General features: G+C 41.0%; 1 protein-coding gene across 2 annotated transcripts in view; it reads right to left on the bottom strand.

Moving 5' to 3' along the window:
• fbxw8 (F-box and WD repeat domain containing 8) overlaps positions 1–14,348 on the bottom strand; it is a 23,885-nt gene extending 9,537 nt beyond the window's left edge. Inside the window, exons 1-7 of one of the 2 annotated variants that reach the window (XR_006822644.1) lie at positions 13,743–14,348; positions 13,547–13,651; positions 12,068–12,232; positions 11,682–11,770; positions 8,572–8,729; positions 8,129–8,325; positions 7,485–7,703 (exon numbers count right to left, since the gene is read on the bottom strand). Coding sequence is in view for 1 of the 2 variants with exons in the window: in XM_046036112.1 (XP_045892068.1) it covers positions 7,485–7,703; positions 8,129–8,325; positions 8,572–8,729; positions 11,682–11,770; positions 12,068–12,232; positions 13,547–13,651; positions 13,743–14,207 (1,398 nt within the window). In the remaining variant the exon portion in view is untranslated. The remainder of the gene's footprint in view (positions 1–7,484; positions 7,704–8,128; positions 8,326–8,571; positions 8,730–11,681; positions 11,771–12,067; positions 12,233–13,546; positions 13,652–13,742) is intronic. The other variant, XM_046036112.1, reaches the window with a different exon arrangement.

Genomic DNA, 14,348 nt, shown 5'->3' with positions numbered 1-14,348 from the left:
ACACACACACACACGAACGTCAGTCTTTGTAAAAATTAAATTCAGTCGACCTCCAAATGCACGACCACCACTTAAGTTGCAAAAAGAATTAAAGTTGGCTGCAGTGAAGGTCTGGCAGTGCATCACCATGGTACGTGTCTGTTGATGATGCAAAGGATATGCAACCAAATATTAAAATAATGACTTTATTTGACTTCATGACTTGTCCACTTGCTTTCTGCCCCTAAAATTGGACGATTATGTGTAAAAGGTATGTATGTAAATCTTTTATCTCATAGTCAGTACAAATACTGTAAAATAACACTATTTGATGGAGTACAGAGCCAACGCAGCAAAAATAATTTACCAAATATTCTGACTTTACTCAGGATCTGAGATCTAAAGTACAAAGAATTCTGGATATTAAAAAAAACAAAACTGTGTCATATTTTCTTCTTTAACTCACACAAATACTTCTTTACCTTTAATTACAGCTCCCCAGTTTAGCCAAAAGTGCGGAATTTGCTACCTACGTGTTGGACCAAAGTCTGAGTAGTGTGGAATATTTCCTATGATTAAATCAGACATATGGACAAAGGCTGTTGGTGAACTTCTTTGTACGTTGCGCAATTTAAGACACACACACACTGAGATACAACTGACTATACTGGATATCATATATCGTACAAAAGACAAACACAGTGTACTGAAAAGATGCTTTGCCAGTTAGTTCAGTTAATTAAAAACAAAGCAGCACTTAAGTGTTCAATCTTGGAAAACATAAAAATCAGCCTAGGGGCATACTTCAATTACGGACCGAGATGCACTGCATTGCCTCTGGCTCGATGGCTGCAGCAAAGTTTCTTCATACAAGTTACAATGATGTCATCTGGAGCCGGCCTAATTGGTCAATTAGCGGCTGGTGTTTTCTCATCCAAGTGAGACAGGACAAACAGGATAACTGCCAGGCAAAATTTACTTTGAATAATTAAAACGATAAAGAAATTAAACGGAGGGAGGGAGAGAAATGAGAGAGAACCAGGAGGTAGGAGAGAAAAGGAAAGACAGAAAGAGAGAGAGATGGAGAGACAGCGACAAAGATAAAGAAGTCTGAAGAAAGGGAGAGAGAAAAAATAGGCATGATGTAAGCCTTAAGGAGGTGCCAGCAGTTTTTGTGTGTCCCTTATTTGGGCCAAGCGGAGCTTTAATTGTGCACCACCCCGGGGGCAAAGCCCAAATCACACCGGACTTTGAAATGACAGCTTGATAGGATTTGGACAGCGGAAGAGAGGAGGATGAGTTTTGCAAAGAGGGAGTGGAACGCAGAAATGAGGTGCAGCCTGCTGTTCTCGATGAATCATTACAGTTTCGGGAAGATATTTTCTATTAAATATCCGCCCACCTCGCCCACTAAAATTAAGAAATGTTGCTGAGGGAGGCAAAGGAGCTGTTTTGTGATAATTCTGGGGGCTGTTTAGAGTCTGCAGCAGTACGTTCTGAGGAAGAATAATCATGAGCATGACTACAGAAGAGTTGTTAGGTTAATGCACTTGTTGGAACCCCAGTGAGGCTTGCAGACAAAGGAAATTCTAATGGTGGCTTGTACTGGGATGTTAATGTAATTACTCTATTTGCTTTTAAAAAGATGAAACATTTGGCAATTATGGCTGCACGTCTGAGGAAACCTTTCATATTGCCGTTTCCTGTGTTGTTGAGCACATTTGGCCAAAGAGCAGAATTTGGTTTGGTTTTTGATTAATCTTAAGTGGAATATCACAGACCAGGAATGGAAAACCATGTGGCACAGAGGCCTTCAGGTTTTCACTCCAACCATAGACTCCACCAGCTGACTTCACTGATTAACGCTCCATCAAGTAGAGAGAGAAACTAACAAGTGAAATCACCAGCTGGGGTGAAATGTTTGAATAAAATCCGTAGACTGTTGGCTTTCCTTGGCCCACGAGTGCCCATCCCTGTCATACACAAACATCCCCATTTGATTCAGATATGCTTTCAGAGCCTCATTTGGTTTAGACACCATGTGAACAAACAGAGATTAGCACTTTGGGCCTGATGCATGATAATGGCAGGTCTGTGGTTTGATGTCATTTAGGAGTGTATTCCCAAATCGTCCTACAGGGCAGAGAAAATTCTCAAACTTGCTTAAAGTAACTCGCTGAAGAGATGCCATCTGTATTACAATTTGTATGTTTCCACAGTTAAAACACTAAAGAAATTGTGGCGTCTGGGGCTCAGCAGGTAGAGCAGGTTGTCCACTACTCAGAAGATTGGTGGTTTGATCCCTGGCTCTTCCAGTTTGCATGTCCAAGTGTCCTAGGGCAAGACAGTGAACCCCATATTGCAACGCCTGTATAAACAGTGTGTGTGTGAATTTTTAGTTCCTACAAGTACAGTCCATTTACATTTACAGTTGTAGTGAATTTGATTTCTCCTTGGATAAACAAGGAGCTAGTAGCAAAGAAGAAAGAAAACTAAAAACCAAATCACGAAGAGAACTTTAGTTGCACTTCTTGGATAATTAGAGTTTGTGGTTAGACGCCGTTGGCTGTTGCCCACTAAGGCAAGATGAATATATAGAGAAAGTAGCTACACAAGTGTCATCCACTGATATAGTAACTGTTCTGGAAGGACATGTTGGAATTTTAACTTCCTAAACAGCACCATCCCTGACGTATTTATCGTGCCCTAATACGTATGAGAATGCTGCATTCTGGATAGGGGGCAGCTTTAAAGGATAGGTAAGTTAAATTTTTATTTTATTTCGATAGATCCTATTCCTAACAGAAGTTATCTCGTCCTACTCTTCATATATAGCTAGACCATACTCTTTGTAATAGTATTTACAGAGACCCAACAATTCCCACCATGAGCAAGAAGTAGGCGAAGTAAACTCCCTTTAAGCAGGTGGAAACCTTGAGTAGAACATAGACTCAGTGCGTGCAGCCATCTGCCTCGACAAGGGAGGGAGAGAGAGAGAGCGCGTATGGTACGCAGTTACCCACTTTCAGTGAAAGTAGTTAGATGAAGTGATATTTATCTAGTTCAATCCAGCCGATAACCCTGTTGGCTTCTGGTGCCTAGCGGGGGAACAGTCCCATAGTAGATGATTCCCTACCCTCATATTGAAGGTGTTCACTAGATAGTTTATTCCCTTGTGGTCTCAAGTCCCGACAGGGTAATGCTAACAGGCAGCACCCACCCCAAGTACCAGATTTCACATAATGCCTGTTGTCTTTGTATCCAATGTGGTTTTGCAAGTAAGTTTATGACAAGGTCTGAACTGTGTACATATTTAAAATTCAAATAATACTGTGTGTTGTGTGAACCGGCTAACTGAAATTAGACAAAGCCTGCAAGCTCGTTCTGGCAGACATCTCGAACACTCACATGTTGTGACAACATTCTGAATCCGGACAATATTTCTAATTATAATATAATAATAATTAGTCATACAGTATACTCAACTCACCCTTAGAGATAGGGTGGATATGTTGAAATCTAATTTGCTGCTATTCCATTGTTCACCTGCAACTCTGCTGTAACTGCAGCAAATAACTTACTACCACTGCTGTTTGTGTTGCATTCTTACAGCATATGATAATCTGACCTCCACCCTAGCATCCACCTTTAGGCTTGGACTCATTTCAACTCACGTGGTGGGATATTATCACTGTCACTCCCTAACCTCTGCTGTTCTGACCTTGTTACATATTCTTTACCAACATAATATTCACTTACACGTGAGTTGGATGACAGAAATTTCCAGCCGTACTGCTGGGGATTGTTTAAAGACAAATTTTTACAAGTCAGGAAAGAAACCTGTTTGGGTCTGATTGATCCTGATGGTCTTGTTCCTGATATGACAATACTATCCATCCTGAACGTACATACATACTGTACATCAAATCATTCCTTCAGCCTTCCATGCATCCAACCAGCCCTCTGAACTTGAGGCAATGAGCGGATGACAGATTTTCTGACAGCACTTGTGCTCTGTGGTAGATCCACTGCAGTGGATGGATGGTTTGCCAGTGGAGATGCCAGCTTGTGTTGAATGCCCAGCCACGAACTGGGTGGGTGCCTGGGTGCCCCCAGTCCACTGGCAAGGAGGTGGCCAGGAGTAATGAGGATCTGGAGACTGACTCCGACCACACACACATTTACACACCCACTGACAGCACCAACAAAGATGGGGAAGGCTAGAAGACAAAGCCACAAGCTAAACGATAACGCATGCCAAAATATGATAAAGAATCTTTTATATCATTGAAACAAAGCAGCTTTTTTTATTTTAAGCTGTCAGATTTTAAAACAAAACTACAACAAACTCAATCAAGTTAACAAAAACATGACAATGTGGTTGAGTTCATCTAAGTCAAAATGCTGTAAATGAAGATGTTTCACGCTTCCGTGAGGCAAAAATGTGTGAGCTGACTCTCTTGGATGCCACCTCCATGCATTTTGACAGATTTTAATGAAGCATATGTTTTCTTACTAAATGCCGCATAAAAAATATCTGGCATCACTCAAGGTTGCAGCCAATTCATACTTTGTCTTTTCCGCAGTATGAAATTGCTGTTAGAAGTGTGACGAGAGTGACAGACAAGGTTAATTAATTTTAATTAGTAAGAGGTATGCTAATTATGAATTGGCATAATTTAGATAGAAGATTGGGCTAAGCTCACTATGGAAACAAGAAAGTTTGAAAGACCTTCTGTGCTTCTGTAAGGAAACTGCTGCTTTTTATCCTTAAATTTGACTCAGTTGGAATGGAAGTCTGAGATGAGTCAAGGCAAATTATTTTGCATAGCCAAAAATGAACGTACAGTTTCCTTTGCTTTTACAGCAACTATTCCCGAGCCAGCTCAAGTTTTCTAAGACGATGAGGGAAAACAGCCACAAAATTTTAACACATAGGACAACAGACTGTAGGAGAGCTCAAAATTGGGAATTCAGATTCAAGGACCACCTTTGACGGCTGTTTGTGCATCAGCCACCATAGGTAGAAAAACACAAACAAAACTGTTAGGAAAATACAAACTAAACTAGGGGTTTATACTTCAAGCCTTTGGATAAGATTTTAGAGTGGCAACTTATGTGTATTTAATTTATCGACTGATCTGCCAATACATTTTTCCAAAAATTGATTAAACATATAATCAAAAAAAAGTGATAAAATGCTTCCAGAGATCGAGGTGTACTTCCATACTTTGAAAAATGTATTTTTCCTCTTCTCTCTGTGTACCTGATCCTCAGAACTTTCTTTCTAGTTGCATGGTTGATTAAAAGGTTAGCAAAAAAACATTCAACAGTAGATGGGTTGTTGCTCTACATGACCCAATGTAGCCTTGTTTTATGATAAGATGAGACTGTTATAGCACTCACTCCTAAACCTGCTAATCTCTCATTGGTCCACTGTGTGGTGCTTTAGTGCTGACACTAAAATCGGTGCTGCAATATATGAGCTGTGCTTTTCTAATGGTGGGTGATGTCAGTGAAGAAGCTTTGCCAAAAAACTGTCAATCAAAAACACACTGCACACACACACACACACAAACACAGTGTGCTCGGGTGGTACATGTGGTTTTAAAGCTGCCATTTGTCCAGTCTCTAAGGAAACTAACATCAGATTTCTGAATAAAAAGAGTATTTTGGGGATGCAGCAGCTTTCTTTATCATAATTTTATCCATTAATACTGGCAAGAATATCTTGATGAAGTGAACTTGAACACAAAGCTGCATAGCTGCCTGCTGATCCCAAAAGAATAGTTTGTCTCATGGCTCTTTGTACTTTCTAAGTAAAGGCTTAAGAGTCAATTAGGTGCATGGGGTCCTTAGAAACACAATATTATTAGTAAAAAACAGATGCAGCTTGGGGAACAGAAGTTTACCAAAGCCCCCTTGAAGGCTGTGGCAATTGGGAGCAGGGCCCAAGGAGGGCTTGTCGCTATTTAAGCTAGCTATTTCTACTACAAACTAATCCTCTACAGGTACATCACATTCTTTTCCAAGGGGACCCAACGGTTCTGAGGGGACATGGAGCAATAGTGATCACACTGACAAGAGACCCAGTTTACATTTACACAGATGAGATGTATTTAGCGAACAGCCTTTGTTTGCAATGCATCTGAAATTCAAATCAGCAAAGTGTGGACCAGACTAAAAAACAGACTTAAAATATAAAGTGTGCTCCACATTTAAAAGGCAGGAGGCATCTTTTCTCCAAAAGAGTTCAATTAAAGTAAGTGAGAGCAGGGAAGATGGGCATTTCAGCTATAAACCAGTGATTAAACTCATAATGGCCTAATGCCAAATCTTCGGTCCTCACCACTCTCCTCTTGATGAATTGTGTTACTAAATGAAAACATGCGTCATTCTGTTTGAGCAAACATTATGCACCTGTGAGAGCACAAGTGACCTTGTAAACTCAATTGGAAACATTTCATTTCAATTAGTAAGGTCTGGGTAGCATTTTTTTTTTTTTCTTCTTTTTTTTTTTACAATACATCTATAATCCAGCTGCAGAGTTTTGAGGCTTTGCCATCTACTTCATCAACAAGTTTTGTTTAGTTTTGTTTTTCTTCCTGAGACTTTTCAATTTCTGAAAGCCAAAGAGGCCTTGATGCAGCGTCATCAAGTCTTTTTCTCTGGGAGAAAAAATATTTTTGATTATGGTACTGCATAACTCAACAGATGGGTAACTCAGCAACGGTATAATTACAACACTGTGCATTCATGGTATTTTACTTATTCAGTATTTCTTTGAGATTTTGCTTCAAATGATTTAGCTCCCTTTGCTTTGAACGAATCTCCTGAACAAGCACCGTCTTCCAAGGTATTTACTTGTGATCTACGATCTGGAGCTGGTTCCCATGTTTGTGAAGCAAAAATTCTACCATTGCTGCTCCCTCCAAGCAAAACACAGTGATTGTTCAAAATGCCAATTTGCAAGCTCTCCTTGCTCAAAAACAATTTGGTGGATACAGATAGTGCTGCACAATTTGTTCTACCGGAGTTTATCAACCTTGAGGTGCAAATGAAGCAAAATGGGGAGCAGATGGGATCATGAATCTATACTTCAGACTTTTCTTTTTAACCAAGCTTTTCATTAACGTAGTCCTTTGCTTGTTTTCTGTATGTAAAGTGTCCTTGGGTTACATGTAAGGCACTTCAAAATGTATGAGTAGTAGCTCTAGTTTTTTAAGACCAATGCTGAGGCTTAAAAAACTTCCATGTTTTCCACAAAATGAATTTGGAGCTCCCGTCTTGTATGTCAGTATGCCGTACTCAAATGCACATGACAACAAAACATCGGCTGATGGGCTGAAGTTTGAAACACCCCATTTTATCTGCATATCAACACTTCTGCAGAAAATTGGTGATGAGAATCCAGTGAAGACGTTGTACCACACTGATCCAATGAGATACTCGCTGCACATTTAAAAGCTGCACATGTTAATATCTAACAGAGACACTGAACCCACCTTGTTTCCTCCGTCGTGCATGGCCCAGCCTGTGCGCTTCACTCCAAGTGCAACATGGGAGTCGGAGGCATCCAGGCAGGTAACCGGATGACCGTAGACTGAGTGGAGCATCTGTGGCTCCTCCTGCCGGGGGTCCAACAGGTACACGGCCTCTCCCGCCGCCAGGGCCGCCAGCGGGCACTGCTGCCGCCTGCCTGGAACCAAGACCAGGCTCTCTACCTGCCAATACAGAGGCACACTTTACAGCAGTAATATGTACAGACTGTCTTCAAAATTTTAACTCCATTTCACTCTTTTATGTATTTGATAAGGGCTATTTTATTTCCTCTAAGGATTTTATAAGTATGTCTTATTGTAAAAGTTACAGTTGCAATTGAAGATACATTTTCAATAATCCATTAATTGGATCATTTATAAAATGTAAATAAAAATATCCATCACAAATTTCCACATTCTAGTGTACGTTTTTTGTGCAAACATTAGTCCCAATGTTTCCATCATTATTTAACATAAAAAAAGGGGGACATTTTTAGATGAAAGCCACAAGGGGAACATGTGTGAAGAGCAACCTATTAATTAACACAATAATACAGTATCAGTACGGAGCATGTCACACATGTGAGGAATCAAACTGCCTGACTTACAGTCTTGGGTAGCCGAGCATGGCAGAGTGTCCTCCAGTAGCCGCGATCATCGGCACAGTCCAGCCGAATGTCAGGCCCAGCGGCGGAGCCCAAGACGGGACTGTCAGGGCTCAGGGCCAGAGCCTGGATCCCACCTGGGCTCTGGTAGTGGTGGATGGGCTCTCCACCTGTCTCTGTGCTCCACAGGTCCACACATCCTAAGATAGTGAAACACTGTCACTTAGTACCTTAATAACTGATTAACACTGAACACTGAGCTGTGTACTTTACTTAATCACAGCTATAGAAGCTACAGCTTGGCAGCCTTTACACAATAAGGCAAAAGCTCCTTTTACAGAATATATTTTGATCATATAAAACAGCAGAATTTTCTGACGATTTAATGAATGCATTTCTGTTTACCACAGGGATAGCACTGCATAAACATACATGCACACACTCACCATCTCCATAAGCAGCAGCAGCCACTGTGCTGTTGACCTGGACGTGACTAGCATAAGGTCTAGGGTCAGAGTTCGCTGACAGGCAGTTAGTCTTCAGGTAAGAGGCCGCTGAGTCCCAGTGCAACGTATCCCACAGCCTCACATCACCAGACGTGTACCTGAGATACAAACGAGCACATCAAGTGCCGGTAAACATTACATTATTCAAATATTTAGGTTTGTGCAAAAAAAGGCAGATGAATGTTAAAGCAGAATTACTGCCCATTTACCATCACAGGCTGAGAAGTTTGTCTCTTCAAGAATACCCGACGTCACCCTCTCACCGCTGAATCATTTCCCCTCTCACACTTCCCTCCTTTACTCACTCTGACTTGTTGTTATGTTGTTTTCTAAAATCTTTGTTACATGATCTTTCGAGGATTACAGGGGTGTTGCTTGGGCAGAGCAAGGCGGTACATTTCATCCAGTGCTGCTGGTCTTTGCGTGTAGGGATGACGTACAGCAGGAACGCACTCCATATTAAGTCTCTGGGTTTTCTGAAATCGTTTGCAGTTATAAAACTTTTATTCTACTATCTCCCTTACGAACAGCTTTTCAGCTACAATTCAAAATTATTTATTTTATAATGTTGTATTTTTACACTCAAGCATTTGCAAATAGTCAAGTTAACTGTGTTAATATGTAAAACCAGAGTTGATACTAGGTTAGGTGATTTTTTTTTTTTTTTTTTTTTTTTTTTTTAAAGCCCTGAATAATTGTTCAGTCAGTAATAACATGAAATGCCCAACACAGTTTGCTTTTTTCACACGATAAATCCCTTAAATAATTTTTAGATTTTCAAATTTGTTGTAATTTTCTGTCGTTCGACAAACTGATTAAAGGACAAATTGTTTCAGCACCGCTCGATACGACTGGGAGCTTCTAGCACACATACTGTGTGCCAGTGTTTCTCAAACTTTACTATGGTTTGCCCAAAAATCTGTCTGGATTAACGACTACGTAGTTGATCATCGAATAATGATATGCTATTCATTGTTTGAGTCATTTTTCAAGTAAACAGACAACATTTTCTTATTACAACTCTAGTGTGTTGTTTTTCTTTGTTATATATCATTGTGAATCAGTGAATCAGTGTATATCTTTGTGTTTCGTTCTGGTGGTCAGGCAAAACAAGCCATGTGAAGAAGTCATCTTGGGCTCTGGAAAACTGTGATGGGTATTTGTTGTTATTTTCTGAGATTTTACAGACAGAACAATTCAATCAATAATCAATAAATAGAGTATTTTTTCTCTCTTTAAATTGGTCTTTTCCTCTTCAAGAAACTAAAAGCTTTTGTTCTATTTCCATTTGTATGAGCAGCACAGTCTACCTAGCTCTGCCATAGAGAAGGCCCTTCCTTCCTCCAACCAGTGGCTCACAGCGTGCAGTGTGGTGGTCACGACAGACAGAGGACACGCCAAGCTCCTCAGTTATTGTCAAGTTTGCATAAATTATACAAATGTCTCAAAACTTGTGCTAATGATTTATGGATTTTAAAATACTGCACGGCAACAGTGGGATGTGACCTGTTCCTGTGCTTCTTTTTTTTCCCGTTTAGAAACAAAAGCGCTGCCTCGATCTCCCATCCTCAAGTAAAAACAAAGCCACCCCCTCACGCTCAACAGGCTTCTGTTCCGTTCCCTCTTTCCCTCCTCGCCCAAGTCAATGAGCTCTCGCTGTGGGAGACGACAAACTGCCAGCGTTACCACCTCCACAGATACCATCATGTCTGAGCAAGTATCCGCCTCGCAGCCAGAGTGTGTGACACAGTGACAGCAAGTGTGACAGAGGGTGTACATGTGCGCGCTCGTAAGCGTGTGTGTGTGTGTGTGTGTGTGTGTCTGGCATAGCAGGGTTTGGCAAGAAGTAAAAATAAATAAATAAAAAAATATAGGAATACACACTTTTGATTTAATTGGTACAACATGATGATGAAGCTGAATCTCATCCAAGTGCTTCATCAAAACTTTTATCTGCAGGAAACTTTGTGTACTGATCACTGCGATCTTTATGCAAACCTCAGCAGATGCGGCCTTTATGTCACTGTGTGACGCCAAGAGTTGTTGGGTTCATGACAATGTCTGAAATCACATTCCACAGGTTTCCTAATAAGATTTTGGGGATGCAATCGAATAATTCTTGATTGCTCTTAACTGCCATCGATTCTTTTCTACTTAAACAAATTCAAGTACTTCCCATTAGCTAAATGACCCTTTAAGTACCAATAATGGGAAAAGTATTGATGTTGTGAATTTGTTAACAGCAATCGTATAAGAAGAAGGATTTAAGTTCAGATTTAAGAGGATGTTCACATTTTTCTGTGTCCTATATCTGCTAACCTGAAAAGACACAAACACCCAGTCTTCTCCAATGAGACATCACTCCCTGGAGATGCTGCACATCTCCTTGTGGGCAGTCTCTCAGGCTCTTGTGGGCCCTCAGAGTCAGTCACTGTCTCAGCGCTGTTATCTCAAGGCAGGTTTGGTTTAGTTCAGCTGCAATTCGTGTACTCCTCCCTCACCAACTACTGCCATTAGTAGCGGGAGTGTAAAAATATGCAAAAATGTGACATTATGCCTCAATGAGCAGAAAACTGATTCACACTATGAAATCTGATCAATAATCACAAGCTATTAATCTTTGCTAATGCCGGAGGGTGTAACGTATTTACACTGTTAATCGTCAGATGTCTCAAATACTGCCTGAAAGAACTGATGGCCTATTTCCTCCTCCCGAAATCTGGTTCACGCTATTGCTGCTCACGTTAACTGCCCAGTTCTTCATCTTCACCTTCCAATAATAAGCAGCAGCTAGAAACTTTAAATCCATAATTCCCAACAACCACCTACCTAATGTAAAAGTTTGGTTGTCAGCCCCACGTCTACATATCAATTATTTTTAATTAAACACATCCGGTCATAAATCAGAAGCCCTATAAACAAGATCTATTTTACACAGAGATTTATGTGAGAAGTGAGGAGAGAGGATATGAGCAGTCAGTTGTTACAGCTAATGTTAATACACGTCAGATGTCAGAGGCCACCTGCGTGTTGGAGTATCTGAAACTCACCCGGCCAAGACAAAGTTGTCACAGGAGCTGACGTCACACAGCACCTTCCCCAGCTCGAACTGCAGCTGGGTGATGGATCCCACTCGATTCTAGACAGAAAGAATGACCTGGCTAAAAACATGCGTCCATCCATAATACAAAAACATTATGTTACAAAACTATACAGTAGAAGGTGGCTTTCAAAATGAACGTCTGTTATTTTTCCCGCCAAATTAAAACCTTCCTCAACTCTGAACGTAATCTATTCCCTTTTTCAATGTTATGAACTGACTGGTGATGTAAGGTAAACCGTCTCACTATTTCACCAGACAAACTCAAGCGTCTGTGTTGAAATTGGGTGAAAAACAGGTATTCTGCTTCACCACAGGGGAACAGCTCGAGCCCACCTTCCAGTTGGAGCACACCGTTTTGGCCGAGTTCCTGCAGTCTCGCAGCGTGCTCTTCCAGCAAGGGGAGTCGGACACGCTGGCATCCTGGTGATAACCCTCCCTCGTGCACATCTTGAACCACAGGACGCCGTCCTCTGCAAGGACTCTCCATGCCCTGCTCACCTGGGAGGAGATTGGACAGTGTAACTGTGGACTGAGTCAGCATACATTACGAGCTTGCATCACTTGATTTATTTGTGCTTAACGAGCCCAGCTGACAAATGGGCTCCGTTACCGCGCGCTGTGGGTCGGTCACACAGAATGTAATTTACTAATCTATACCAATTTAAAACAAAAGGAGAGAGGGTCTTTCTCTACTTTTCCACTGTTTGTGTATTGACATATTTATATTTTATTAATTGATTATAAACCACTATTTAAAGTGTAATTAATTTTTCCCATAATTGTACCTTGACTTGTACTGTTTTATATATTCTTCGACTTGTCTATGTTTTGCATCAATTACTGTAAAGCACTTTGTTACCAGTATTTAAAGCGCTGTGCAAATAATAATAATTATTATTAAGTCATATAAGTTATTAAAGCTGCAATAAGCAATCATGCATGCAGGAGGAAGTGCAACGTAACTCTAATTTAAGGACTTCACTAATAAAAACTCAAAAACCTAAGATCAGCAAGCTGCACACAGTGTGATCACTTTACAGGAAACCGACAAGAGAGACTAAATATTCAGTAAGAGTGCGAGTTTGCGGCTTTTCAATTTATCATTTCATTTACAGAAGATTTCTTGTCAGTTTCTAACTGAAAAGTGAAATTACGGTCTAGAACTGCTCTGTATGAAAAGTGCAATGAGATAACTTGTTATGAATTGGCCTCCAAGCTACAGGCTCAGTCCCTTCCAGATCCTTCCCCGAACCAAACTACAACTACACCTCAATTCAACCAAAACTAACTTCGGTATTCTGAAATTGTGAACTCTAAAGCAGTGATTCTCAACCTTTTCAGGTTGTGACCCCTTAGAGTGAAATTAAACAGTGTCTACTTGAAACCTCTCCTTTAAGGCTGGAGTAGTACGCTGTTTAAAGTGTAACTGTGAGGACTGGAGAGGTCAAACTGCCCAGCATTTCAAAGGTAAATAGCGCAAATTTGAGAAAGGTCAGAAAACTAATCTTATTTATTTTACCATAAATATCTTTTTATCTATGGTCTTTATCATATCACTCAGATTTATCTTGATGCCTCTGTGGCATTTAGTCAACTGCAGCAGCTGTTTTAGAACTGCGGTGACAGGGACTGTGTGTCTGCAGTTTGTTATTTTTGTCCAACCCTTTCATCAGAATGGCTCTGTACACAAAACAAGGTGAACCTAAGGCCACTCATTTTGGTGTGAGGATCATTCCGTCTGTTGCAACCACTTTCTTCCTGTGATTCTACCATGCAAAGCTCTCACAAAGAATAGTTTTACCAGCAGCTTACCTGTGCACATCGGCCTAGCTCAGTACAGTTGAGATACTGGAATATCTTCAAGGCTAACTCGTAGGGCAATTCAATATCAAAGAAGGGAATGTCATTGACTTCATTCTGCAAAAGAAACAATTACAACAGACATTATACACTGAGCTGATTCTGGTCAACCACCGTCCACGTGATCATCATCCTCCTCCTATGTTACCAGATCCTGAATGAGTTGATCCAGCAGCTCCTCATCTTTCTTGACCTTTCTCTGAGGCTGCTGCTGCAGGGATGCGCTGCAGACATTAGTCGTGTTTTGATACTGTCTCTTTCTCCTGGTTCTCTCCTCCTGAATCCTGCCCAGCAGGGGACTGGTCCTCCCGTCCAGCAAACTACTTGCAATGAACACATACTTAGGCTGATCCTCTGACTCTGCTGCAGCTTTCCCTCCACCGATACACCCTTCATCCTCAGTGCAGCCACCCTCCTCTGGTTTTGAAGGACTGCAGGCCTTGTTGATATTTTTTATGTCTTCAAAATACCTGTTTTTCAAGTCTCTCTGGCCTGACTGACAAGGGACGTCGCAGGGAGGGGAAGGAGCGAAAACAAGTCGCTGCTCCTCTTTTTTACTCGTTAATTCTTGTTTCCAACTGTTCCTGAACGCAGCGAGTTCGTCCTCCGCCATATTTCTCAATGATCGTTGACAAAATACCACTGTGCCGTGTTATAAAGAGGTGTCTCAGGAATGTGTAAGTTTAACAGACCAGTTAAGGGAAGCCATAACTCGGCACCGACGCAAGACATCCATGTCCTTCTCTATAAACAG

This window comes from Micropterus dolomieu, linkage group LG21 (genome assembly GCF_021292245.1).
Source record: "Micropterus dolomieu isolate WLL.071019.BEF.003 ecotype Adirondacks linkage group LG21, ASM2129224v1, whole genome shotgun sequence".
Classification (NCBI taxonomy): domain Eukaryota; kingdom Metazoa; phylum Chordata; class Actinopteri; order Centrarchiformes; family Centrarchidae; genus Micropterus; species Micropterus dolomieu.
This window is presented reverse-complemented; position numbering and strand designations above follow the sequence as displayed.